Genomic DNA, 27,917 nt, shown 5'->3' with positions numbered 1-27,917 from the left:
AATATATGTATATTATTTTAATACATGTTTTAAATCTATGAATAAAAAAAAAACATTTTAACCTTATCTTGACTGATAGTGTTTTATGGCTTATTATTTTCTTATTTAAAAAGAAGTATAGTGTTGGTCAAATGGTATTATGACAAAAAAAAACACAAATATTAGTCTCGTAAATAATTTAATTGAACCCTTTTAGAAAAGAATATATAAAACACAAAAGAAAAAAAAACTAAAAAGCTATTGAAAATAATTTATATCTGTTTATTGTTATTGTCTTCTGTTGTTGTGCTTAAATGTACCATTTTTTACCTTTTTAAATTGTTATTTAAAAACTGCTTTTCATAATAAAAATACATCTTATTTGGTAATCAAAATAAATAACAAGTTTTTTTTTGCTTATTTTCTCTAAAATAAAACATTTTAAACAATTATGTACAGCACCATTATGAACAAAAAAATCATTTTACTTTAAAACTTAATCATTCTGATATATTATTATCTCTGCACAGAGCACTGAATTGCAACATTAACTTGAATATAAAAAAATAGTCCAGGAAAATGGAGAAATCTCAAATAAATATTTTTCAACGACCTGTGGGAATTTAAACTCGGAACCACAAGCATAAGTTAGGTACGTAACCTGTTGACTACCATACCATGAGATGAACACATATAATTGACTTTGTTTAATTTTTTTTAGTTTGTTTATTTTTATAATTAATTTCATTATTTAATTTTTATGCTTAAATCCATATTGAAAATATAGATAGTACATAATAGTAATTATGGAAAATTTCAATCGCATTGAATGCTTTCTTTTATGAAGCCTAACTAAAAAATTTTAATAAATTAAAAAAAAAAAAAAATTTAAGAAAAGAAATATTTGCGTTCTTATGATTTACCCAAATATTTCATTTTGAGGGCCATTTTCAACGAGTTGTAAATAACTCACTATTAGAAAATGGAATCGAGTTTTCGAAGGGATTCGAACCACGGACCTTTGGTCCGTGAGTCCGAGACACTAGCCACACGACCACAACCCGATCAATAACAAATTTTGTATCCACTTTAGGAATTGCACTAAATATTGTTTTGTTGTGTATATCACAGTTTTATGTTAATGGACAATCTCTTTACATTCAGCCTTATAATTCTTTACCAAATAGGAGTCCATATTTTTTTCAAAGTCTTTTACGGGACACATTAACCCACAACCTGGTATTTCTACACGAATATTTTCACCATTCTTCAATCGGTAGAAAACCTAAAAATACATATTTAAATATTAGTTTTATGCATAGATGATTCGAATGTATAACTGTTAAATAATTTAGTATTTTTTGTGCATACTTTGTACGCATAGTCGGAGTTTTTCACTCGTAAGTGAAGTTCTATTACAATGGATGATCCAAAGTTATCCTGAAATATATGTAAACTGTTCAAGGCCGCTAGCACTGAGGCCAAATTATGTGTATATCCAGAAAACATGAACATTTTTATTCCTTCAAAGCCTTCACTATCATATTTAATTTTTTGTTTGCTATTATTCAAAATCTGTTGGAAAAAAGCACCTAGAAATCAAAAGGGTTTACAATTATTATATTACAACAACATAATGTCAAATTTTCATAATGAGGAAGTTCAGTGTTTTTTTAAATTTTTTAATGGACTATTAAACTAAGCCAAAAAAAATAAAAAATAAGTTATCAGCGTTATGATTTTTTTAAAGTTTTGTATTTCTGAAATTACTCCGCATGTGACATCTCAAGTTCTCTTCTGCTTCTTCTCGGTCAGTTCTGTCAATTGGTCTGTTGACGGTAAGTAAGCTGGAAACCTTCCACAAGTCTCTTATCATTGGTTGATTCATATGAACTAGTGATGTCGTTCAAAGTTGCTCGTTTTTATTAAAATATATTTTTAATACATTTTCAAGAAACTTTGCCATATAATTAAATGCTCTAATTTTTACCGCGCGTAAGAAAACGTCGGAAGTTTTTCACTAAATTATTGCTCATGTAAAAATAGGACAATAAGTGTAAACAGTATTGGAATAAGTATAAATGCAAATATTGTCTTTTACTGCTAAATTAAACTATGATTATTATCACAGAACTAAATCAATTTGAAAAAAAATTTAAATGTGAATAGATACACATGTATTATTTACATGTCTCTAGATTTTTATATCTCTACAAAATTTTATTTATTCACCTGCAGTCAATCTTTTCATGTTTGAGTTAGAAAACATACTTTGATATTCCATTTTTATGAGTTGTAGTATTTCGTGATCCATAGGATTAAACCATTTAGGAGTTGAGATTTCCATATTTTCCTAAACAAAGATAAGTTTGAAATATATGATGTATAATAATATATATTTTAATGTATTCTTATCTGTGACATTTCACGGCACCTGTGCTATCAGAAGATCCCACAATTTCTTTATTTGATATGTGTCTGTTATGTTGTTGCCAGTTTTATGGCTTAAATATTGCAATTGATCTTGATACAATAGATTAACCTTGTCTAAAGTTTCATTCTTAATAATTTGTATTTCTTGAATGTATCTTGGACAACTTTCTGGATAGAGAAGCTGAAAACATTATACACATATTGAATTAAGGTACTGTACTTCGATATCAATAATCGGGTTGTGGTCCCGTGGCCAGTGTTGTGGACTCGCAGACAATAGATTAACCTTGTCTAAAGTTTCATTCTTAATAATTTGTATTTCTTGAATGTATCTTGGACAACTTTCTGGATAGAGAAGCTGAAAACATTATACACATATTGAATTAAGGTACTGTACTTCGATATCAATAATCGGGTTGTGGTCCCGTGGCCAGTGTTGTGGACTCGCAGACAATAGATTAACCTTGTCTAAAGTTTCATTCTTAATAATTTGTATTTCTTGAATGTATCTTGGACAACTTTCTGGATAGAGAAGCTGAAAACATTATACACATATTGAATTAAGGCACTGTACTTCGATATCAATAATCGGGTTGTGGTCCCGTGGCCAGTGTTGTGGACTCGCAGACCAGAGGTCCGAGGTTTAAACCCCACTCTACCCCAACTTGATTTCCATTTTCTAATAGTGAGTTATTTACAATTCGTTGAAAATGGCCACCAAAATTGAAATATTTAGGTAAAAAGAACGCTAATATATATATTTATTTTTTTAAAAGGAAAAGAATAATCACTACAGTTACGTTTTTGTACTCCTAAAATGTAAAACACTTTAATATTGTCAGAAAACAGTTAAACAGAAATGCCTTTCAAAATTACAATAGACATATTAATATTGTCAAACTAAAAAAAAATAATTAATAAATTGCAATAAAAAATCTCATGTAAAAAAATATAAAATAATCTTCAATCACAATTATTTACAAAAATATACCGTATACTTTATTTATACCGTAAATTTTATTGATATATCTGCTTTTGTTGGATTGCACAAATTTAACGTCGATGATCCTAGATCAGTGATGGGCAACCTATGACATACACATCAGATGTGACATGTCTAGACAGTTTGGGTGACACACATCGTTTGCGGACGATCTTCGCCTAAGAATGAGTGATGCGCTTTCTTCGCTCATTTAATGCAATTCCGCATCAAAAAAGTCACTAGTGTAATCAATAATTTGTTTTGGATTTTTAATAATAAATAAAATAAAAAAGTTTTAAAACATAACTCTTTTATTTACTAGGGCTGAAAAAGTCAATAATATTTCTAGATGTGACGTGGCGCCCGGAGTCAAGTCAGGTTTTTCCAGAATTTTGAAACACCAAGCTGAAAAGGTTCCCATCACTGTCCTAGATCAATAAGATTACTTCTAACAATATTATAATTAGGTACTTGATTATATAATTTCATTTTATTAACAAGCCATGTCACAATATGCTCAATATCTTACATAGTCATTATCCTCCTCTAAATAGAAATAAGGTATTGGTTGCCACAGCAAATCATTCCACATGTGATCAGTTTGTACTGGCCATAAACCCGCTAGAACCATGAGTGCACACATTTTAGACAGGTCTGTGTTTGTTGACTGCATTTTGAAAATGTTATGGTCATACTCCGTTGGTAAAAATTTATCATACAATTTACGAATTGTTACTCCCATATCAAACATTGTCATTTTTCCTTTCTGAAAATGAAATTAACGCAATGATAAACAGTATTAAAAACCTGCAGTGCTATAAAATATTAATGTCTCAGTTCCTGTCTGTGGACCGAGTAAACATACAAATTTCATTTGTGTTAGCTAGGCACACTAGAATATTTATTTGAAAATGTTCTGTCACTAACATATTAACATAGGGTCATTAACTAGTAATTTCAGACAACATGGAAACAGATGAAAACGTGGTTCCTTTATAACTTCATTATTATTTTCAAATTCAGATTAATGTTCCTTAAAAATAATATTTTAAAATGTCATAAAGCATGAAAAAATTTTCCAGCATATTTTGGTTTTGTTGCAAAAAATAATGAAAATTAGTCTAAACATTATTTTATACGCGTAACATTTGAACAGAGAAGGAAACCATTTTTGAGAAGGGAATACTTAATACAAGGCTTATGACCAGTGTCTATTTTGAAGGTGAGGCAAATGAGGCTCCGCCTCACTAAAAAATCATACTTCACACGTTCATAATGCGTCGTGTTGAGTAAAAAGCTTTAATATAAAAATATGTCAATGCATAAACAACCCCATTCCCCTGTCCAAAATACAGTTTTTTGCAACGCGTGGGGAATGCTCATGATATCTATTTTATTCAGTTTAATTTTCAATTTAGTTGCACTCCTTCAGACAACATGTGCTGCAAACAAAAAGCATGTTTATTTTGTATACCTAAGGTTGAATTTAGAGTACATTGATATCACTTAGGCTCTACGTAAACGAGCCTCAAACGTTTAAGAAAACATACTCGCCGGGTGTCCCAGTGTGAGCTTAGGGAATGTTTTGACCATAATTCGTACTAATGATGAGTGATTTTTATGGTGCCTGATAGATTAAGTAAGAGGAAGGGAACTAGTGGGGTATTCGTATCTACTCTTGTGTCAGTCAGTTGTTATTCGCTACCTATGTACCTAGTAATAAATTAATCTCTCAATAGTAAAAATGACGTACTCACGTTTATTCTTATTACCGTTTTTTTATTTAAATTTAGCAACGTACTATAGGTAATCAACATTGATTATTAAAGTCTAGCAGTATTGGAGTATAAAATATATCGTTGCCTCATTAGAAATTTAGTACCAAAACAACCGATGTTTATGACCTGTCATTAACTGGTTTGCTTTACACACATTTTTGCATTTTCTTAGGTCTTCCATCTTGGCTTTAGTGAAGTAAAAGAGCTGAAATCTTTGTTGATGTGAAATAATTCAGCAAGATAAATTTCACCCACATGAATAATGGTTTCAGCTCTTACATCACAAAAGTCAACAGTTGGAAGAGTTGAGGAAATGTGGATGTTCAAACATAGGCGGAATTGTGAAGTTACAGTGTCTAAAGTGATCACATAAACCAACCAATGACAGGTCATAAGCCCGGTAAATGTATGGACTTCCATATTCCCTTCACAAAAATGTTTTCCCTCTCTATTGCAATAAATGTCAATTTTAATAACTGCCTAGGAAGCGGCATATTCAAAATATTCTTGATTTTGTAAAAATGGCTCTGTGTAGCAAAATTTTATACTCTTTCCAGTGTTGTGTTTATCTAATCATTTGTATGTAGCCTTTCAAAAGTTGACAAATTCTGAATTTACTTGGAAAAAATGTTATTTTTTTGTAAATTGTTAGGTAGGTAATGTTAAGATGTAGTAGGTACAGTTTATTATAACTAATTTTCCATAACAACTTTGAAACCCTTCAATATCTCAGTTGTTATACCCATAAATAGGCATATCTATTTAATTTTAACCTGCTTACAAATATCAATAAAGATTTGGAGACGGACATTGTCATCGTCTGCTTAGGGACATGAATATATGACGAAAGCAAGAAATAATATTCCTCCCTTTAACATAATATTTGGTCAAAGGTGCGAGGATTATTTTTCTCCCAAATTATTTAGTATGCTTCCCCATAAAATTAAGTTTACAGTTAAAATAATATTTTTTTTAAATCAATCAAAATCTGATTAAAGCAAATTAGCATAGAAGAAATAAAAAAAATATTTGAGTGACATGTGAAATATGTGAATTATGTTTTGATCACTGTGTACAGTCCTCCTTAGAACAGGTTTTCCCAGTGAGGACTTAAAAATAGTAAAACTAAAACAAGAATTTTGATTGATATTTTATATAAAAAGTATTACATAACAGTGTTAAACAAAAAATATTTATACTTACATTAGTTAGAGCACCGTATCCATATGGATAGTACAATTTAGAATCATTCATGTTTAGAGGATACATTTTAATTTCATCCAATGTCGGACTTCTTTCTCCGTGGCTAAACATCTGAAATATTTACTATCCGTTACATACTGTTTCTCAATTATAACATATATTGAATTGAAATTATTTCTTACCACATAAACTTGTCGCAATATTGTAACATCTTCTGATGATCTTTGTATTATGAACACCCCACACATTGCTTAAATTAAACATGTTTTTGTTGATCACATAATATGCATACAGAGTTATTGTAATGTCCTAATATCAACACCGTTTGATGCATCAAATCGTACATTACTATTATCAGATAACTGAATTACATTTTTTATAAAGATTGGGAATTAACTGACCTCCGATAATAGCCAATACAACAAGCGCACCCACATAGTACCATGTACGATCTACCTTCATCGTCGCTGTTGGTCTTCAACTACTTCCTTAATTGAACATGGCTTTGTTTGACATTCGCTATAGCTTCTCCATTAGGGTGACCATCTTGTGTCTAGGATTCATTATTCTCAACTCTTTAGCTACTAGTAATAAAAAAAACTATTATAAATTTAATGTGCTGACAGTCACGCAACCACACTACCACTATTATTGATGGCATATAATTTGAAAAATGAATTCTTATATAGGTTACCTTACAGTATGTAGATATGGAAAGGTAGCCATAAGTAAGTAAGTAGACAGGCACTAGAACTACATTTCCTTAAGCTTTTAATAAATGTATATTATATTTGACTTTGTTTTTCAGTGTACATTCTGTAATAGATTTGGATGGGGAGAAAAGTGGCATTTTTTATATTAGATTGAAGAATTCGAGCGCATGTATGTTTATGGGAATTCTAAGTTTACCGAATTGTAATTATTATTATAATTGCAGCATAGTTTTTATTCAAAATAATTAAGTTGCTTCCCGAGGTAATTTTTTTTTGTCATTTTTCTTGAAGAAATCTGACAGGGTGAAAAATTCCAAGGTGCTGGGTGAAAAGTGCCAATACATACAAATTAATAAATAACTCGCATTAAGAATAAAAATAATCATTTTATTCAAAAGAAAATGATGGTAAAATAAAATTGCTTGTATTAATCGTTATCAAAATCACAGTATTGACTAATGAAAGTAGAAGATCCCCTTGTAATGCATTTCTCGTGGGCACATTGTTTACATGAAGCACACTTGACCCATTCATCTCCCGGAAAACTCTCTTAATAAGATTAACATTCATGATATGCAAAAGTATTCTTCATCTTCTGCGCTGATGCATTCTTTCTCGTGGGAATTTTTTCTTCACCATTGTGTTTTTCTTATTCTGGTTCCCAGATCCTTTATTCCTGACTGCTTTTGTTCGAGGGCTGTTTTTCGGGAGTATTAGTTAAAATAGCAGTTCGACAACGCTTTCTTCCTCTAGTTGTCTTTTTACGTGGGCCACCTTAATTAAGGAGGAGGTTTTACTTCCTTAGGATAAAACTGATGATTTGATGTGGACGCGATAGATATAGATTTGTAGCATGTTTTTTTTTGTAAAAAATAAATATTTGCTTTCTTATGATTTACCCAAATATTTCATTTTAAGGGCAATTTTCAACGAGTTGTAAATAACTCACTATTAGAAAATGGAAATCAAGTTGGAGTAGAGTGGGATTCGAACCACGGACCTTTAAGCCATGAGTCCGAGACACTAGCCACGGGACCACAACTCGATACATTTTATGTAAAGTTGCTGTGCCATGCTCGAACTTCCTCTGGCATATATTTGGCATGCTAAAAGATTTCAATAATATTCTACAATATTTTATCCCAGTTTTTATTTTTTAAATGTTTATATTCATAGTCACCCGAAGGGGACTATGAATATAAACATTTAAAAAATAAAAACTGTCTTTATTTGTAGTCTCCTAAATAGGTACTGGCTTAAATATAACAAAATAAGTTTTTCAAATAAACTTACATAATCGGATAATGTCTTCAATCTAGGAATTTATCCAAAATTCTTTGCGATCCGAAAAAAAAGTTATTTATCAAACGAAAATTCTACACGCTCATGTGACCACTAAAATTGGCGAATGGGGACAAATCCAAAATGCGAACCCTTGCGCATGTTGCGGTGTCTATTAGAAGGATGCGTGCGGTTTGAAAGTGCACATAGAACCAAATTCACCATGTGGCACTTCTTACCCGTGCCACTTTTCTCCCAACCCAACCCCACCTATATTTTTGAATGTTAATTTTTTATATTCCTATAAGTAATCATCAAAGCATAATCAAAGCTCACCTCGTTTTATTTTATATCATAAATTTTATCAACTCAACTCTTGTTTGAAGCAAATATGTAGTATGATTATCACTGTGTGACTATCTTGTTGTATACTGTCTTAAAATAAATCTTTAAGTAAATTAATGTATAGTTACTATACATAACTTCACATTTCTTCAACTGAACAGTTAACACTCATCTTAAATATACTTAGATGTTTTAAGAAATATAAAAATTCATTCTTTCCGCTGTTGTTATTTTTCTATATTTTCATCATCATCATCATCATCATCCCCTTTCCGCACCTACAGGTGCATAGGGCACTGAATTGGTTCGCCAATCGCAGCGAATATTTATCATTTTTTGGAACGTGAAGGTAAGATGATTAGTCTTATGCTTCAGGTACCAGTCCAAGGACTATGAAATATTCTAGTGTGAAAAACACCTTTTAAATAAATATTTCATATCAACCATATCGGGAATCGAACCCGAGACATCTTGCATGGACCGTCGGCCTCATGGTGTAATGGTCAGCGTGTTAATATTTTATTAGCAACTGTATATTTAATTTAATCCATAATTTTATTATTTTTGTAAGAAAACCACTTTTATTTTTTTTCAATTAAATCTAAAAACAATAAATGAATATTTTTTTAATGTTAGAATTACACAGCGTATTTCACTTAAGTTTAAGCTTGAAAGAACTTGAATTTGCAGATTGACTAATCAACAATATATTGATTATAAAATATATTATATGACTTATAATGTTTATCTCTTATTAGGGATGAATTTGAGAAAAAATGCTAAGTATTTTCTCCATTCCTCAGATATTAAAAATGATTTATTTAAATAGGTTTAAAAAAATAAGTGGCGTTAAGGGTGTAAGATAATTTATTTAAATATTTTATATTAAATGATCACATCTCTTTGTAAATTAGTAAGTAGATAATAATAATTTTTAAAAAAACATCAAAACACAGTTCATATCAATAATTGAATCTGTTTATATATTTTTAGGGGGTGTTTCAGATAAAAAATAATGTTTTTTTTTATCATTTAAAATTATTTTTAATATGATGGGATCACACATTTCCCAATGTGTAATTTTTATATTTTGACTCTTTAGTATAAAAAGTCTGTATTTTTAGGATGTTATTTTCATATCAGGTGTACTTTATATACTGCAGTTAAAATAAAATAACAAACATAAAGTTTCCATTTAACAAAAACAACTATCTTTGAGAAATATATAAATAATTTTGTGATGGTGAAAATATAATAGAAAATAAAAAAATTATGCTCTCTTTTTATTGTGTCATGATGGTGACTTCATCACATATAACTGTGATGTATTATTTGCTGACATTGTTTAATACAATGAATTGACATATTAAAAGTTCCAACACATCTTGATTGGTTCAAGTAGTTTTGCTTGCGATTCTAATTGAAAGTATTCAAGGGTGCTTTAATAGGCAGTCTTTTTTCAGCGAACTGGTTACCGTATTTTTTGTCAATTGGACAAATTTATCAAACGGGCAAAACTCTTCACAACCGGGAACTGTCAATACTTCAGCTTCTTTTGATGTATCTCGAATATATAATATCTGAAATAAATAATTTGGTTTTGTAAGAAAGAATGAAACGTATACCAGACTCTAGTGGGAAATATTTTTACTGACCCTGAAAGCGTGATCCTTAGAATGTAGGAGCTGATGAAGCTCCAGAATGACAGTCGAGGCATAAGCTGGTTGGTGGGGTTGGAACACTCCGCTGCAGGCCAGCAGAGCGGCAACATTGTTCTCGTGCCCTGAATACAGAAATATTTTTCTTCCTTCGGGTTCCAATGTTCCTTTAATTTTTGCATAGGAATCCTTTAGTATATTCTGTAGAAGTGTGCCTGTTTTAAAATTTCAATTTTTTAACAAGTATAAAGTATTTGAATAGTGTTTTTTGGAATTAAAAAAATATTGTATGTACCTCCGGCAATTCTTTTTAGTTCATCAGTTGCAAATTGTAATTGGTATTCTATAGTTGTCATCTCTTTTATAAGACCCATAAGCGGAACAGCCCAATCAGGCGGGGGAATGTTGTAATTTTTCTAAAAAAAAAATATTGTCAGTTATTTAAATAAAACATTTGTGTTCTTATTACTTACTCGAAAATTTCAATTTAAGGGTAATTTTTACTAGTAATAAATAATTGTTCTAGGAATTGGAAGTCAAGTTACCTATTTTTTTCATATTCTAAGTGTTTAAAATTGAAAATGTTTTGTTCCAAAACTGTGTTTATATTATTACTTTGACATTGCTCAAAATTAAATGTAAAAGTGTAGCTAACGAAACTTAAGTTGAGGTGAACAGACACATGGAAAAATGTTCGTATCACTGTATCTGTATAGGCTTACGAAAAGTATAAAAGTGTGCCATAGCAAGGGGTTTGTTCATTGGACATGTACATTCAGATGCAATAACAAAGTTATAGGATGATCTTTTAATTTACTGTATAAATATACTTTTTCAGTGATTTTTTTTCCCGTTTCGTTTACTGAGAGATTCAATATTCAACAATTTTACGTTTTTTTTTTTAAATAATAGCGAACAGTTGTGAGGCGGTAACAATTCCAGTGTTTTCGGGTAAATCCAGGCAAATTCGAGTCGTGGTAATTCTTTTGTTATTTACTAATTTTTATTTTATTTATTAAGCTTGATTTTTTGTAATATTGTTTCTAATTTTTTAAACTTCATTATGTATTTTATAAATATTTTATTTTTGTAATATTTTTTTTTCCTTATTATAATATTAGAACAGGTATTTTTGTGTCTACTCCAGCTGCTAGGAATATTTTATCGCAATTTTACATGTCGAGTACATTTTTTGTTTGTTTTTTGCAAGGATATACTTTTTTGTCATTAAATGCCGTATTCCGGCACTGAACTGAAAAAAAAAACATTCTGGTGTTTGCATTTAAAATATATTATAAAAATTTATAAACGGGCACAGTCTAAAAAGCCATAATATGTCGGTGAATATGTATACGATTGTAATTTGAAATGAAAAAATAAATTGGATTAAGAAGATAGAATAAAAATTAAAGCTTAATGTTATTGCTACAATGATCTTTTATCCATCTGTTTCTATATAAATTGCCCGTCTCTTCCATTAGGGAATTATTGTTGTTGTGTAAACGTGTCTTGCTCTGTAGTTAATTTTTAAATATTTTCCAAATTAAAAATAATAAATTAGTATTATAAATACAATATAATCATTTTTCTTAGAAATACTTATGAAATATTTTATGTTAAGCTCACGCACGGAGCCAAACGCTCTAACCCCTATGGTGGCCATAAAATACATTTTGATTTTAAGTCACGTGTTGTTAAAATAATCATCATCAACATTATTCCATGTTCGCTCCTTAGTTAAAGCATGTGGTGTCCACAAAGAGCCTCCATGCATTTCTATCGGCTGCCAGCTCCTGTGTGTCCTCCCCAAGTCAGGTTCGCATCCCATAATTCTGACATTAACTCCTGACGAACAGTCAGCAATGGACGTCCAGGACGTCGAGAACCTGATGGCTTGTAAAGAAGGCAAGCGTAGTTAAGGCTCTCAGGAGGCATACGCAGTACAAGGCTCAGCCAACCTTATCAGCTTGCTTGGTGACAGTCGTCACCAGAATTTTCTGCATCCGTTTCCTTATTACTTCATTCCTCACAAAGTCAAACCACCGTACACCCAAGATTCTTCTGAGACACCTATTCTCAAAAATTAAGTATTTTGCTGTTTTGGGCCCTAGTGAGGTGCCACGATTTGCACCCGTAGAGGAGAATAGGTGTTATTCAGGCGTTATATAGGCGGCATTTGGTTTTCACTGAGTAAATATCCCATTGAATGTGGCGCCGGCTACTCCTAGCCGCACTCCCAGTTCTTTTTAAAAACTGCCATTTTCTGTAACATATACTCCCAGGTATTTCGAACTCTCGACTCTTTTGATGATTTGGTTTAATTATAATAATGCAATAAAATATAATATGGACTGAAATGGAACAGACTGAAATGGAACACCCTGTATAAAAGTTATGCATCTGTGTTTGCCTCAACTTGGTGCATTAGCTATACACGCCTATATCTGTGTATGTACATTCATACATCTGTGTTTGTTCATACAAATTTAATATCAATGTGCTTTGTATTTAAATAATTGATAGATCCATCAATCATACTTGTAATACTTATTAATAGGTACACTGTGTCTAGCTTCTCTACAATCTAACTTTGTGTAATAAAAAAAAGTAATAATGTATGTCATATTTATGTATTTTATTTTACCTCAGCTTGGAATAAATTATCTATGTAAAAGATTTCTTCTGGTGTAGTCAAGTTGCGTCCAGTATTATAACTCATTTTAGTGAAAAAATTGGAATACGGCTCTAATATTTTTCTAAATTTTGCACTGTATAATTCATCTAATCTCGCTTCTAGAAATCTTGGGCAAGTATAGTAATATAACATCTGAAATTAAAAGAATATTAAAATTTGATGTATGTTTGATTTACTCATATTGATGTTTATTTAAAACTCTTATTGATGTTCATTTAAGACTCTTATTGATGTTTATTTATAATTTATATTTGTAATAAACTAAAACTTAATATGCAGGAACATAATTAGGATGAGTGTGAAAATTGTATAAAAATATAATTTCTTATGTTTCTTTACACTTTGTTTAAAAGTTTGTCTGTGCATGTAAGTGTTATTTGACTGCATGAGATTTGACAGTTAAACTATTAACAATTCAATAATTCTGATATGAAAGAAGCATCTTGTGCATTTAAAAATATATTGTTTTCCATGAGGTTTTTCTCAGAAGTTCTGGTCGATATACAAAACCAACCACAAAAAATATTTGAAGATTATAATTTTATGATTTTGAAACAGTCAGAAAGAACAAGTTATGTAAAATTGATAACCTAATAATTATAAGTAAAGGCTGTAATAACCGGATGTTTTCAGTAGCGTTATCAAAAATACAATGACAGTAGTAATATTACCATGAGAATATAATACTCAATAAATTAATTTAGTTTTATCTTTAATTCAAAAATATAGATGGCATGTTTCGATTTCCTATTATTTCATGTGAATACATTTAAAAAAAATCATAATGTTGAATTAAGTGTGTTAAAAGTTTAAATAGAAGTGGCAAGTCCATAAGTCATAATAATAATCACCAGTATGCACTGTATTGGTAATACAATCTATATCTCAATCATTTTTGTTACATGGGAAGTAAGATGATCAGTCTTACGCTTCATGTAGGTAGGGTAATTAAAGGTCGTATAATCTGTTTCTGGAGATATTTATGTACATTTTTTTACACTAAGATAAGAGCACAGAATGCACAGGTTTCAGATGAATCAGAAAAATCAGGGAGCCATAAATTGTATTGAGAATTGCATTAGTTAACCAAATGCAACATATTTTGATTGTCTGCTACGTGAAGGTAAGGTGATCAGACTTACGCTTCAGGTGCCCACCTTAAAAACTAACTTTTCATGTCAACCTTCCCAGGAATCGAACCCAGGATCTCAATTTTAATTTTAAAATATTTTCTTTAGATTTTTTATATTCAACTTTAATCGTTCGTGTATATAAAAAAAAAAGTATTTTACTTTAATTAAATGGACAGTATAAGTCCGTATTAAAAAATAAATGTTGATTAAATGTAATAATAATATTTGTTGTCGCCTCCATTGTGATTTTTTTACTGTACTCATGAATAATTGACGCATATTTCAACATAATAATGGGTGTTTTTACATTAAAGTTTTTATGTTATCTTAAGCTGGTGTTGTAAAAGTGATTTACATAAATTTTATGATAGCGCATTAACTGTTTGGTTCGTTTGGTCGTATGTAAATATATCATCAGCAGAAATTTGAAGAAGTGCAAATTTAGCAAAATAAAGAGTTGAAAATATAAATAATGTAATTTCTTGTTATTGTTAATATATGTATAGTTAATTAAATTTATTAGAACAAATTAATATTGTTTAACTATTTATGTATTAGGAAAAACAAGAAATATCTGTAAAGAAACTTACTGCATTTGAAATTTCCATAGATTGCATTATTTTGTCGGGTTTCTGGCACTATATTTTACTAGTTGTGAGATATTGCACTTTTAAAGTTAAAACCTCATTCCAAATTAACAATTCAAATAAAACCGCAAGTTGAATATTATATTATAAAATATTCTTTTTGTATTTTTAAAATATGAAATACTTTTATTTACTTTTGAAACAAAGATTATTTTATGCCATTTATGAAGACATTTCGAATATTCGTAGTTACCAACTTGTGTCGAAAACCCGACGATTTAGTACATTATCTTCATTAGCATTATTATTAGTATTTACTTATTATCAATTTTTATAATTGGATAAAAAGAGCATGATTAAGGAAAAAGTAAAGTCTTTGGAAAGATTTGATAGTTTGGTGTTCTATCCTCTTAGCCTATCACTACAAGGAAATAGTATAATGGTTACTTGGGTAGTTAGTTACATTATGAAGGTTTAATAAAGTATTTCATGTATCCTATTGAAGTAAGAATTACAATTTCCCTTGGTGGCAAAATAATGAAGAAGTTCAGTGTTACAGGAAATTGGATATACCCAATGTTTTCCTGCATGTAGTAAAAATTAGAGCATTTAATTGTGCTGTAAGTTTCTCAAACATGTATGAAAAAATGAACTATGAAATGTCACAAGTTCTGGTGAACAATAACCAATCAATCAAAGCATTGTTATGTGTTTTGATAGATTTCCGGTTTCCGAGTAGCCAATTTTTTCAATGTTTAGTGTATTTTGATAGCTATGGGGCTTTACTTTTAAAAAGCGCAACTCATTGATGACAATTTGTGACGTCACAGGTGGAGTAATTACAAAACTTAAAAAATCATTGTGATGATAATACGATACATATTATTATTTTTTTTATTTTTAAATTTGGCTTAGGTTGATAGTGTATTAACAAATCAAAAAATGTGAAAAGAACCACTGAATTTCTTATTTTGTACAATAGATCTTAATCTTATAGATTTAAAAATAATTACATTTTTTAAAAGAGATAAATGTATTGATGGAATTGTCGGCGTAAGATGCATAAATTTTTCATTGGAACTTTTAAAAATTTGACTTACATCATCATCATCATATGCTAAAGTATGGTAAGGAATTGGCTGCCACATAATTTGAGGATGCCACTGTTGCTCCATTTTTGGTGGGTAAAGTCCTGCCAGACATGCTAGAGCACTCATCTTAGTTCTGTCAAAATCTGTAGTCCGTACATAGACTTCATCAGGTACATAAACACCGCTTAAATAGTCCTTATAATATCGTCTTAAAATCTGGCCCAATTTGTACTCTCGTAGTTTCCCTTCCTGTAATAATTAGGTGTTACAAATGTATTTTGTTACCTGTTGTTTTTATATCTTACTATTGTATACCTAATTTGAATACTGCATAATATATTGAAATAAACTTCCTGTGATAACAATTATTCCACTATAAATATACAATGTGTGAATTAAAAATGTGTCAAAAAATATTATTGGAGGAAGAATGAATCCTTTCTAAAAAATATAAATGTGTATTATGTATATTTTACTGATAAATTCAATAATTTTAATAATTTTAGCTTGTAACCAACCTGTCAGAATTATTATTTAATAATTTTATAGGTACATCAAAATATTCAACTGTGTATTTTAGAAACATGTTTTGTACTAGAGATAAAATGATAAATTACTATTGTTTTTATGTATAAAACATTATGGACTTCGGCAGATATACAAACACTAATTTATCTTGATGATATTACTAATATATCTTAAATCAAAGCCACCCGAGTGGTATTTGTGCTTATTTTTTCTGAAGTATTCTCTCAATTTAAAAAATATATCATCAGTTTACGGTCGGGTACGCCACATCAGACAGAAATGAAGGATGAATATATTTACATTAGTTAATGCCTTCAATCCGTATGGGTAGAATTTGTTGTCAATGTTAGGGTCGTCTGGGTATAGCTCCATCTCCTCTCTATCAGGCGTCCTGTCTCCGTGCCGGAAGAGCTACACAGGATAGTTAGTACAGTATAGTACACCAGTTTCCAACACGTACATTATTGTTCTATCAATTGCCATATACCTATTATCTTAAATAAGCTAATGAGGTGGCCCATTATGCACTAAATCACTATCATATTTGATGTAATGATCATAGTACACTTAATTCCAGACAGGTTTCGAGAACCAGTGGTTTCTGATCAGTATAAATTGTTATAATTGTTATTTAGTGTTACTGTGTATTTATTGTTTTAGCATTTACTTTGTGGAATAACATTTTTAATGTATTATTAATAATACACTTTGTGTTTATAGGCCTCACGCTAGTTGAATATTAGTTAGATTAGTTCAATTAGATTTAACGGGTACTGCCGCGGCCTTTCTAGTAATAGCTTCTATGAAATCGCAAATAGTTGGAATGATGATTCTGTTGTAAAGGCAAGAGCTTGCATCGGAGCATTAGAGGACAACCGTTTTGTGTTTTTTTTACACGTTACATTATTCCAAATATCCATTTGACATATAAAATAATACATACTAATATCATCAGATTATGAATTATCACATATTAATGTATGATTTAAAATTTAAGTAATGACAAAATACCCAGATTTTAAGTGGTTAAAAAATGCTCGTCTATAGATATATAAATATCACCGCAGGTCAGTACTATTCTGTATAATTATTTTGGTTTAGTTTATATTTACACCCGATGATGGGTAATTCTGAATATCCGAACTTGTTGCACTCTAACTAATATTAGACTCGTATATGGCGTATGAATATTGAGTGTTTTATGTATAGTATAGCTTAAAATCTATTGTTATACAGATAATCCCGGCTGATCACGACCCTGGTGAGTCCGGACTCATCGTAATGCGATATGTTTTACAATGAAGTGACTTTAGAAAAAATACATAAATAAATAGTAAAAATGATATAAAATGGTGGTAAATTTGCAGTTGTCGGTTGGGATTTTAAATTGCCTGAGTCTACAGTGCGATCAATTGTGCAACAAAAAGACAAAATTAAAAATTGTTGCAATCATTTAAAATATGAAAAATGGAGAAGAAATTTTTAAAGCAAGCAAAGGTTGATTTGATCAGTTTTAAAAATGATCAAACTTTCACTGCCTCAAAGTGATTGGCGAATCGGCTAGTGCAGCCATAGAATCAGCTGGAAAATATCCGATAGAGTTCTGTGAAAAATACCTCATTGGTTGCGAAATTTCGCTTATCGCGGTTATGTCCATAACATATCTCCCGCGATCAATGGGTGGGGGGAGGGGGGCGGGGTTTGCTGTATAACTTTATAAACGTTAAATCGGTGTAAGATTTTTCAGTTTGCATACTTTTACTGGCGCTCATGCTTATAGTATATGGCAATATAGTATATATTATAGTATTTATAGTAACGAAATCAAAATATTTTTGAAGCAATTAAATTTATTCTTCTTTAGGAGATGTGTAGTTTTGCCACAGAAAATATTATAACAATGCAAAAATTTATAATAAATTTTATCAGTTTTTTCATAAACACATGTAGGCAATAAAAAACTCTTGTTTGATGTACATACGTTAAAGAACTGATACGTTAAAGAACTGATACGTTAAAGAACTGATAAAAATTCAATGAAATTTCTCGCTTTATTTATTTTCTATTTATTTAACCAATAGATTTGGATTGGTAAATTTTTAATCATAATAATAAATTAATTGTACATATTTATAATACTGAATGCACTTGATTTTCTAAATAATTTGAGCTAAAACTTGAGAAATTGAGAAATTTAATTAATACTTTGTGTGTATCATTGACTTAAGAGTTTTATCATAAAACATCAAATATTATTTCTCAACATATTCATTAAATAAATGAAAATGAAATAAAAATATTTAGTGCTCCTGACAAAACTGGTTAACTTATTACATATGCAATATCTGATCTGCAGATAACAGAAAGTAATCATTGGCAATTTTTTTTTATTACAATACTTCACTAAAATCAACAGCTGGAAGAATTGAAGAAATATGGATGTTCAAACATAGGCAAAATGGTGAATGTTACACAATATGTAAATGCCTAAACTTCCATATCCCCTTCTCTAAAATGTTCTTCATCCCTGTTGTAAATTATTAATTTTTTTATTGTTCGACATTGAACTACGATTATTCGGTTAATGACCTCGATTAACTTGTTTCACTTCTCAACAAATATAATATAAATAAACTTTGAAAAGTTTTTGATTTTACTACTGTTTATAATTCATATTATCTTTTACTATCATAACCGATGTTAGTTTAAAATTTTGGTCATTGTAAACTCAATTGTTTTCACATCTATATGTGTAGGAACAATATTTACTATAGATGTAAGTGGGGTTTATATTGTGTATTCTACTGATAATGAAATATTTATTGCACTCACCACGTGTAACAGTTTGAGTTCTGACTTTGCACTGCGTCTGTTATCCACATCTACATCTTCCGTGTCAATATTGAAATTATTGATCTGTATAGGGCTCACCTGTTCCCCATCTACTCGGCATATTTCACTTCCTAACACTACCCATACTGTTGCAAGATAGCAGACGCAGATGTGTGCTTCCAGCATGGCTGCTAGAACGTGTACTACTCACAAATCAGTTGGCAAATACTTATATTTATACACCTTTGGGAACCATCATGCCCCGCCATCCTCTAGTGTAGACTGAATAGGTTAGTCACACATACAAGCTGACTGCTGTGCTACAATAGTTTTGTCAAAAACATTGTTGAGATTGCGGCTATGCTTGATTTTGCAATATCATATTTTGTAATTTGTGCATAATTTTCCGCAAGACACAAATTCACAATGTCCCATCCATTTTTTTAAACATATGAATATACATATCGTGGGGTAATCATTATAACTGGGTAACTTCGAAATCAGCATTGTTGTTTTGTTTTTTTTTATTAATATGATTCATAAATGGTACATGTTTTTTTATTCTATACAAATCTACTTTTATACATCTAGTAAATGTTATAACTGTAACTCTCCAAAAAAAGAGACTAACTCTTGTGCTTGGAGAGTGATTATAGTTGTTTATTTATTAGAATTTATGTAATTTTAAATATACGTGTACATGAGATTTTTTTTTATTGGATATATATAAAGAAAAACAGAAAATAATAAATACGTTCATACTAATTAAAGTTGAATGCAGTTTTTACACTTGTTCAAAAAATTCTTTAAATTTATTTTGAATTTATTTATTGATTTAGTTAATGAACTAATGAGGAGGTTATTGTAATTTTTGAGGACAAAGCTATTTCGACCATGACTTGTGTGGAATTTAGGGATTTTAATATTATTTTGGTATCTGAGTGACTTATTCATCTAAAATTCTTTTATTTTTTCTTCTTTATAAATTTGTATAATGGTATTTATTTTATAAATAGTGTCTACTGTATGAACTTTAAATAATTTATATAGAATTTCCGTTTTGAAAGTTGAGGGATTCTTTAAAATTACTTTAATAATTAATCTTTGTACTATTTAAGAGCTACTACTACCATCACGCCATTTCTCCGTAGGGGTAGGCAGAGAGAATGGACCGCCACACTCGTCTATCCTGGCATACAATCCTAGCCTCTTCCACATTCATACATCTTGTCATACATGCCCTTCGGTTCTGTCTGCTTTTGACATGACCAGACTTAAGATTTTGGTTTATCTGATCATGCCACGTCTTCCTTGGTCGTCCTCGTCTAATGCTACGTCTAACTATTTAAGAGGGTTTACTATATTGGCATATGCACCACCCCCGTCCAAAAGTACCATATTGTAACAAAAATTGTACAATTAAGTAAAAAGCTCTTTTAAAATGATTGATTTTAAAAATATTCCTTAATCTAATAAATATGTTCATACATTTTCTAATACGTTTAACTAGTTCACTAATATGGTCTTTCTATTTTAAGTTTTAGTCTATGTATAATTCTTTTTTTTCTTCTTACAAAAAACTTCTTATTTTACCCACTAAAAACCCATATTTGTATTTTTCTCCGTGAATGTTGCAAATGGGCAAGCCGTGATTCATTCAAATCATACTATGTATATATTTCTTAATGTATTTATGTAAATATTTTGTTAATATTTTTGGTTACTTATGTGTATTTACTTATTACTATTGTTATAGTTATGCAATTTTATAACTTTTATTATGTATATATATGTGCAAACGTATTATTTTTCTCCATATTTATGTTTAATGTATATGTTAAAGGCAATTTAAGCCATTTATATAAATAAAAAATATAGTGATTTGAATCCGCAATTTGTAGCACCCACGGACTTTAGTTACTACTCACAAATGCTGATCTTAAAGTTACCTAGTTGAAGTAATTGCCCTGGGATATAATATGCACAGATAACTTGAATTCTCATTATATAATCATATTGTCAAACTTTTAAACATAGATCTTTATAGATCACTCACGTGAAAATAATTGTTGAAAAAAATGTAAAATTTAAAAAAATATATATTTTATTTAATATAATAAAAAAGTTACAACATGTTAACAAAAAGAAATACATAATAAAGCAAAAGTACAGAAACAAAAAAACTAAACGAAATACCACACCAAAAAAGAAGTAACCTCTTGTGCTTGCTGTGGGATTACAATATTAATAATTTGAGTACAAAATATACATATATTAAAAAATAAATGAAGGTTTTTAATTTTTTTTTTTAATAAATAAGTGCATATACATATGCATGCAAATGCGCATGCATAAATATCCACACATATACTCGCACACGCAAACTCACTCACACGCACATGCACATTCACCCACATACATACTATAACGTGGTGAAGAAAATTATAAAATAAGGTTTTCAAGTTATTAACAGAAGAACTTCAAGTACTGTAAAAAAATACATTGAAAAAAAAACAAAAAAAACATATTTCCTTAATTTTAAAATAAAAAATGTTAAAAAGTAACATTTAATTAAGGAGGTTGATAAACAAATATTTTTACAAATATATAACAATACACTTCTTCTTAACTTTATTGACAAAGTACTGCATTAGTGAATCGCGCTCAGTAAGAGAGATAAATGTCGAGAATGTTTCTCAGTATCGTGTTTTCAAATTATACCAAAGTGATTATATTTTTTTAGTTAAAAGAAATATTTGCGTTCTTATGATTTTCCCAAATATTTCATTTTGAGGGCCATTTTCAAAGAGTTGTGAATAACTCACTATTAGAAAATGGGAATTAAGTTGGGGTGGAGTGGGATTCGAACCACGGACCTTTGAGCCGTGAGTCCGAGACACTACCCACGGGACCGCAACCCGATTGAATGTCTATTTTCAGTTAAATTTAAGCATATACTAGTTTAATCATTTTTCTAAACACTTTTATAAGTAAAATAAATGAAACAATTTTGTCTTTAACCACTTTTTTTTCTACCTACCGGTTTCAAAGCTATACAAGTTTCTTTATCAAGGTATACTTAACTAATGAATTCTATCCTATTTTAAAATAAAAAAATAAGTGGTTAAAAACAAAGTTGTTTTATTTATTTTATTATAGTGAATAACCACAAAGTTTGTGCTTCAAAAATAAAATTTACTTTTATAAGTACCTATTATTTATGTTCAAAGCATTAACTTTGTGGTCAAACATGTTAACTAATGATTGTAAATATTAGTAAATAACCATTTACCGACTTTTTATGTCTACCGGTTTCGAGACATGCCTGTCTCTTCGTCAGGACACTCACTACACCAGCATGCAAATACTGAAATACACTTGCACCTTTAACATCGCCGTAGTATACATAGTATTTACGAAAAAATACATAAAATACATATAAAGTTAAAGGGGATGCAAACGCCACTGCCCGAACATGCACTAAAATTGGGTTAATAAAGAGGGTGGGAGGTTAGGAAGGAGAGGGGCTAGGAGGTTAAAAGTTAAAAGATTGGTTATTTTAATTTTAAAATTTTTCTTTTATTTTTATTTATTATTATTTACGTATAATATTACATTTTATTTATTAAATCAGCCTACTTTTATCTCTGTTTTTCAATGTCCATACTTCGCTCCCATACATCAGGGTCATTCCATCCCTAGTAAACATACTTCCCAGATGCACAAATTCCTCTTGTTGTTTTAGTATAACCCTATTCACAGTGATTTCACATTTAGTCATACTTTCATTTCTTCCAAAAACCGTCACATTCGATTTATCGACATTCATCAGCAAATCGCTTCCCTCGTATACATCGTAAACTTTTGTTACCAAGAATTGCAGTTCCTCCTTGTTGTTAGCAAGAAGCACGGCATCATCAGCATACAAAAGACAATTGCAGTTAAATCACCCATTTTTGCTCCCATTCTTAAGCCTTTCAGTTCTTTCATACAGTTATCTATATAAATTTTGAACAGCCATGGTGACATCACAACAGTGGCGGTATTTCCATAGAAGCCGGGCTTGCCTAACAATTTCATATAAAAATTACCAAATCTGGTTCAAACGCTTAAGGATAATTAATTTCGTTGTTCAAATTTCGCGACGCGTAGAATTAGGGACCTGTTTCTCATTCCTACTGTTCGCATCCTGAGATCCGAACCACAAGAAATTCATGTGCGCGAACGCTATGATATGACGGTCTTCTAATCTCTCTCTCTCATGTGGGCTTCGTATGGGGATTTTGTCAAGGCGCAATTCACATGTGATGCAAACAGTAAACTCATAAAATGTTGGTCCGTATATGTTGTGTTTTATATCACACCTTTAGAATGAAAATGACTCAACTAAAAAAAATTAACTTTTTGGGAAATTGCAAAAGAAGAATGTAAATTGTGACACCTTCGTATTCTTTCGTCGATTGTTTCGTATTTTTCAAAGTAACCACAAAATTTTGAGTTAAAAATTATACCGAAGGCTTTCAGCTATGAATCTATGAAAAAAAAGCGTAACGAAAATAAATTATTGTAAGTTTAATCAAGACATTTATTTAATGAGTCATTATTATAGATTGAAAAAAAAACGAACAAAAGCACTTTGATAATTAAGATAATGACACAATTTTTATTAGTTCAGATCAGGTCACCAAAGACATGTTTTTATTTATTATTTATTATAGGAATTTGAAGCCAGCTTCTTTGGGGTGAAGTTAGCAGACAGCGCCTCTCGTATGTTGTATTGAATGTACTTTAATATTGTTTATTTTTATTATTAATGGTAATAATACACTAGCAGCTATTAAGCTGATGCGTGGATATCAAGTGTACATGGTTATTAAACATTATAAATTGATGTGTGCATCTAGGTGCTTTTTAAATACATTAATTGAACTAGCACCAATCACTTTCTCGGGAAGGCCATTCCATTTCTCCATAACTCGGTTTGTCATGAAGTTCTTCCTGGGGTTGGATGAGAAGGAAGTAGTGTTGAGTTTCAATGAATGCCCTGTGAGATGGCGGTTTTCATTCATAGTGAACATTGATTTCAACTTGGGTATGGGTGTATTATATTGCTCTGTTAAGATTTTGAACGTTTCAATTAAGTCACCACGCTGTCTCCGCTCTTCCAGTGAACCTAACCCAAGCTCCCTTAAGCGGTTCTCATATGATTTATTATGCTCTTTTTTTTACAGAATTTGATAATTTGAAACTTTTATTTTTTCTAAATTGATTAAAGACTTTCACTGATTAAGATTTATAATAATTTACCAGCATTTTTGTGAAAACGTGATATATAAGACGAGTTCGGAGATGGCCGACGTTCCGACGGGAAGATGTAAAAGAATTAATAATGGCAAGGTAAACACATTAAATATTATTTAGAAAAAAAAAATTATTTCATCCCTAGACTTACTTCTGATTTATGAATTTCACAAACTTCAATCGGTCAGTATAAAAGCACTCGTTTAAACTAATATTTTTTTAATATTACATTTTTTTCTCTGATGTTATGATAATTTAAATAATATAAAAAACGCCAAGAGACTTTTAGCAGATCTCAAACATTCAGTGACTTATTATGACGATGTTATAAAATCGCTTTTGAAAAAAGATAGGCTGTTTGTTTTAGAATACAAATAAAAAATATTTTTACATTATTAAAACTCAATTCCCATTTTCTAGAAGGGTTATTTCTGACTATTTTAAAATGCCCCCAGAATTGAAATATTTGGATATATGATAAGAACGCAAGTATTTCTTTTTTATTAAAAGAATATTTTTATTTGCCAGTTTCCTTCTTAAAATCCCAACTTCCATGATAAAATGCCAAATATATTTTTGTATAAAAAACCAGTAGTATAATTTTTGAAATTTGAGTTTATGTTTTAGGTATATTTTTATTTGTATATCTACAATCTACTGAAATAAACCTTGTCTATAATACCTCGAGTTCCCACTCATCCATTTAAATCTCCCACAAGTACTACTCTCTCATTCTCTTTTTTCCCATTCATCACATTCATTACACTAATCCAAAACTTATCCTTCTCAGATTCGCAGTCGGAATTTATTCAATTCCTATTAATATCAATCAAACCTTAAATCTGACAAACACATAAGTCTAGAACATATAAAGACATACTCTTGCATACATTCTATCATTCTGGGCGACAAAAATGCGGCAACTCCCTGGCAAGCTCTATCTGTATCTGGGATCCCAGACAAGAGAACCATAGCGTCACCATGCTCCCGAACCACTTCCCCTTTTCCAGCTCTCTGTTACACACATTATATCCAAACATTTATTCTTCATCCAATCACACAGTTCGTTCATCTTTTCACCCATACATGTCTCGTCATACGTTTTGTCATACGTTTTGTCATACGTCTTGTCATAGCAAGAGTTGTACGTCTCGAAACCGGTAGACATAAAAAAGTCAGTAAGTGGTTATGTACTAATATTTATTTTTTTTTTTTTTTTTTATTTAGAAAAAGAAATATTTGCGTTCTTATGATTTACCCAAATATTTCATTTTGAGGGCCATTTTCAACGAGTTGTAAATAACTCACTATTAGAAAATGGAATCGAGTTGGGGTAGAGTGGGATTCGAACCGCGGACCTTCGGTCCGTGAGTCCGAGACACTAGCCACAGGACCACAACCCGATTTACTAACATTAATTTTATAAGTCTTAAATAATTGACATACGGCACTTAAAATATATAGGTATACATAAATAACAAAATATTTTTCAGACATAATCTATTATGTATTTGCCTCTTTGACAGATTGTGATTTATTTATGGAATAATAATGAAGCTTTAATTCTCCTTCTGTTTATATTTGTTAATTTTTCTCATCACACTATATTTTTACATATTATGTTATCATAGTATCCTGAATCACGCCATAGCTTATCAATGTTTTGTAGACACTGTTATTTTATGAAGCAATTCTTTCTAGATATAATGTATTTTATTATGACTATCTTAATTATTCCAATACTTTTATTGGGTCTTGATTGTTGTGAAACATGAGGAAGGCTCAATATTCTCATCTCAATATTATATTTATAATTAGTTTATTGTTTTTTTATATTTTTTTAATACAAGTTTCTTTTGGAAATGATTATTTTTCTGATGATGCTAAAACATAATATTCACATGTGTCATTTGGCATGCAATTTTGTGTTAGTGAAATTTGACTTAAAATTAGAAAAAAAAACAGTTTAAATGTGAAAATTTTATGATAGATCTATTTTTTTATTTACATTATTTTTTTGAAATACTGTAAATAAATCTGATTTATTTACAAACTATTTTACGTAGTTTAAGCTAAATTGCATTCTAAATTATTACATCGTCGGATTTCTGGCACAAGTTGTGAGTTATTTCGCTTTTAAAGTTAAAAACTTATTCCAAATCAACAATACAAATAAAACTTTAAGTTGATTATTACAAAATATTCTTTTGTGTATTTATAAATTATGAAATATTTTTATTTACTTTTTAAATAAAAATTATTTGATCGCATTTATGAAGACATGTCATTTTAAAAAAAATTGTAGGTACCAACTTGTGCCAGAAACCCGAAGATATACATACATTAAATAAGTCCTGACTTAACACGGGAAACTCCTAGCTAGTCAGTAGACTTTAGTAAGTAATAATTTTGAGATAAATACTCATTTACGTAATACTATCAATTATAAACAATTACATTTTTCTATATTTGTCTTCTAATTTCATCATATTATATAATAATGTACTTTGTTTTTTCTTGTATTTATTGCATTTATCTAAGTAGGTATACCCGTTCCAAGATAGATGCAAGTTGTGTGGAATGGTGTGGTATACTGTCCCGCTAAGGCTAAGTTGTATCTTTTAAATTACACATTTTACAGGACATTACTGTTTTATGCTTTGCCAATCTAAATTATTATTTTTTTTTTAAATAAGTTTTCTTAAGTTATCAAATAAGCAATAATCTTATTTGCTTTTTGTTACAGGTATGGTCGATATTCAATACACTGAAAATGGACTGCTTGAACAACTAGAAACATGTACAGGTTATGTAGATAAAGCCGAACGATACGAATTGTTGGGTCCTTTCTACCGATTAATCCTTCCTTTTTATGAGAAAAAAAGGAACTTTGAAGCTCTTACTCGTTGCTATCGTCACCTCAACCAAGCCTACACTAAAGTGTTGGAGATTCAGAATACAGGGCGGAGATTACTGGGTAGATACTACCGGGTCGCTTTCTTCAATCAAGTGTATTTTGAGGACGACTGTGGCATTGAATATATATACAAAGAACCTAAAGTGACGACACTTAGTGAAATCTCAGAACGACTCTTCAAATTGTACGAGCAGAAATTTGGAAACGGAGTAGTGAAACTCGTGATGGATTCTGCTCCGGTGAGTTTTCTTATATTCATACATATATTCAATAAATGAACATGGCAGCTTTAATGAAGGGTCATTATTTTATGAGTAATAATTATGATTAAAATTAAAAACACACAAGGGCAATACAATAGACAGGACAGTACTGTCCTGTCCCAGCCCTGTGAGCAGCCTTGACTGCCCAGGGCAGTACAGCGAGATGATACAAAAATTCAACCGTAGTTAAAGTGCAGA

General features: G+C 30.2%; 3 protein-coding genes across 4 annotated transcripts in view; 1 reads left to right on the top strand and 2 right to left on the bottom strand.

The window, feature by feature from the left end:
• Positions 1–27,917, top strand: part of Ziz (dedicator of cytokinesis protein Ziz) — a 43,257-nt gene extending 15,340 nt beyond the window's left edge. The window contains exon 28 of the mRNA XM_088235337.1: positions 27,286–27,917. Within this exon, the coding sequence (XP_088091463.1) occupies positions 27,286–27,734 (449 nt within the window). The 3' untranslated portion in view covers positions 27,735–27,917. The remainder of the gene's footprint in view (positions 1–27,285) is intronic.
• LOC148275691 (venom acid phosphatase Acph-1-like) lies at positions 166–6,970 on the bottom strand. Of its 2 annotated transcripts, XM_088235339.1 has the most exons (8): positions 6,777–6,970; positions 6,558–6,625; positions 6,376–6,486; positions 3,924–4,160; positions 2,414–2,593; positions 2,212–2,332; positions 1,351–1,571; positions 166–1,264 (listed from the first exon to the last, which is right to left on the bottom strand). In XM_088235339.1, the coding sequence occupies exons 1-8, from the start codon at positions 6,835–6,837 to the stop codon at positions 1,118–1,120; spliced, it is 1,146 nt and encodes a 381-aa protein (XP_088091465.1). In that variant the 5' UTR covers positions 6,838–6,970; the 3' UTR covers positions 166–1,117. The 2 variants fall into 2 exon arrangements, with proteins under 2 accessions (XP_088091465.1, XP_088091466.1); XM_088235340.1 differs by lacking the exons at positions 166–1,264; positions 1,351–1,571; positions 2,212–2,332; positions 2,414–2,593 and adding an exon at positions 2,672–2,947.
• Positions 9,564–19,447, bottom strand: LOC148275690 (venom acid phosphatase Acph-1-like). The gene is made up of 7 exons (XM_088235338.1): positions 19,239–19,447; positions 16,707–16,817; positions 15,888–16,127; positions 13,017–13,199; positions 10,668–10,788; positions 10,370–10,587; positions 9,564–10,294 (listed from the first exon to the last, which is right to left on the bottom strand). The coding sequence occupies exons 1-7, from the start codon at positions 19,422–19,424 to the stop codon at positions 10,145–10,147; spliced, it is 1,209 nt and encodes a 402-aa protein (XP_088091464.1). The 5' UTR covers positions 19,425–19,447; the 3' UTR covers positions 9,564–10,144.

This window comes from Micrasema longulum, unplaced genomic scaffold (assembly GCF_059751315.1).
Source record: "Micrasema longulum isolate JH-2025_06_02 unplaced genomic scaffold, ASM5975131v1 h1tg001359l, whole genome shotgun sequence".
Lineage (NCBI taxonomy): Eukaryota > Metazoa > Arthropoda > Insecta > Trichoptera > Brachycentridae > Micrasema > Micrasema longulum.
Note: the sequence above shows the minus strand (reverse complement) of the source record. Positions and strands in the feature narration are given on the sequence as shown.

Coding starts and splice junctions, on each gene's coding strand:
- LOC148275691 (XM_088235339.1), bottom strand. CDS start 6,837: ATGAAGGTAGATCGTACATGGTACTATGTGGGTGCGCTTGTTGTATTG. Junction 4,161..6,375: donor GATACGGTGCTCTAACTAAT/GTAAGTATAAAT, acceptor TTTCATTTTCAG/AAAGGAAAAATGACAATGTT. Junction 1,265..1,350: donor ACTCCGACTATGCGTACAAA/GTATGCACAAAA, acceptor ATGTATTTTTAG/GTTTTCTACCGATTGAAGAA.
- LOC148275690 (XM_088235338.1), bottom strand. CDS start 19,424: ATGCTGGAAGCACACATCTGCGTCTGCTATCTTGCAACAGTATGGGTA. Junction 16,818..19,238: donor AACTCAAACTGTTACACGTG/GTGAGTGCAATA, acceptor TATCCTGTGTAG/CTCTTCCGGCACGGAGACAG. Junction 10,588..10,667: donor ACTAAAAAGAATTGCCGGAG/GTACATACAATA, acceptor ATTTTAAAACAG/GCACACTTCTACAGAATATA.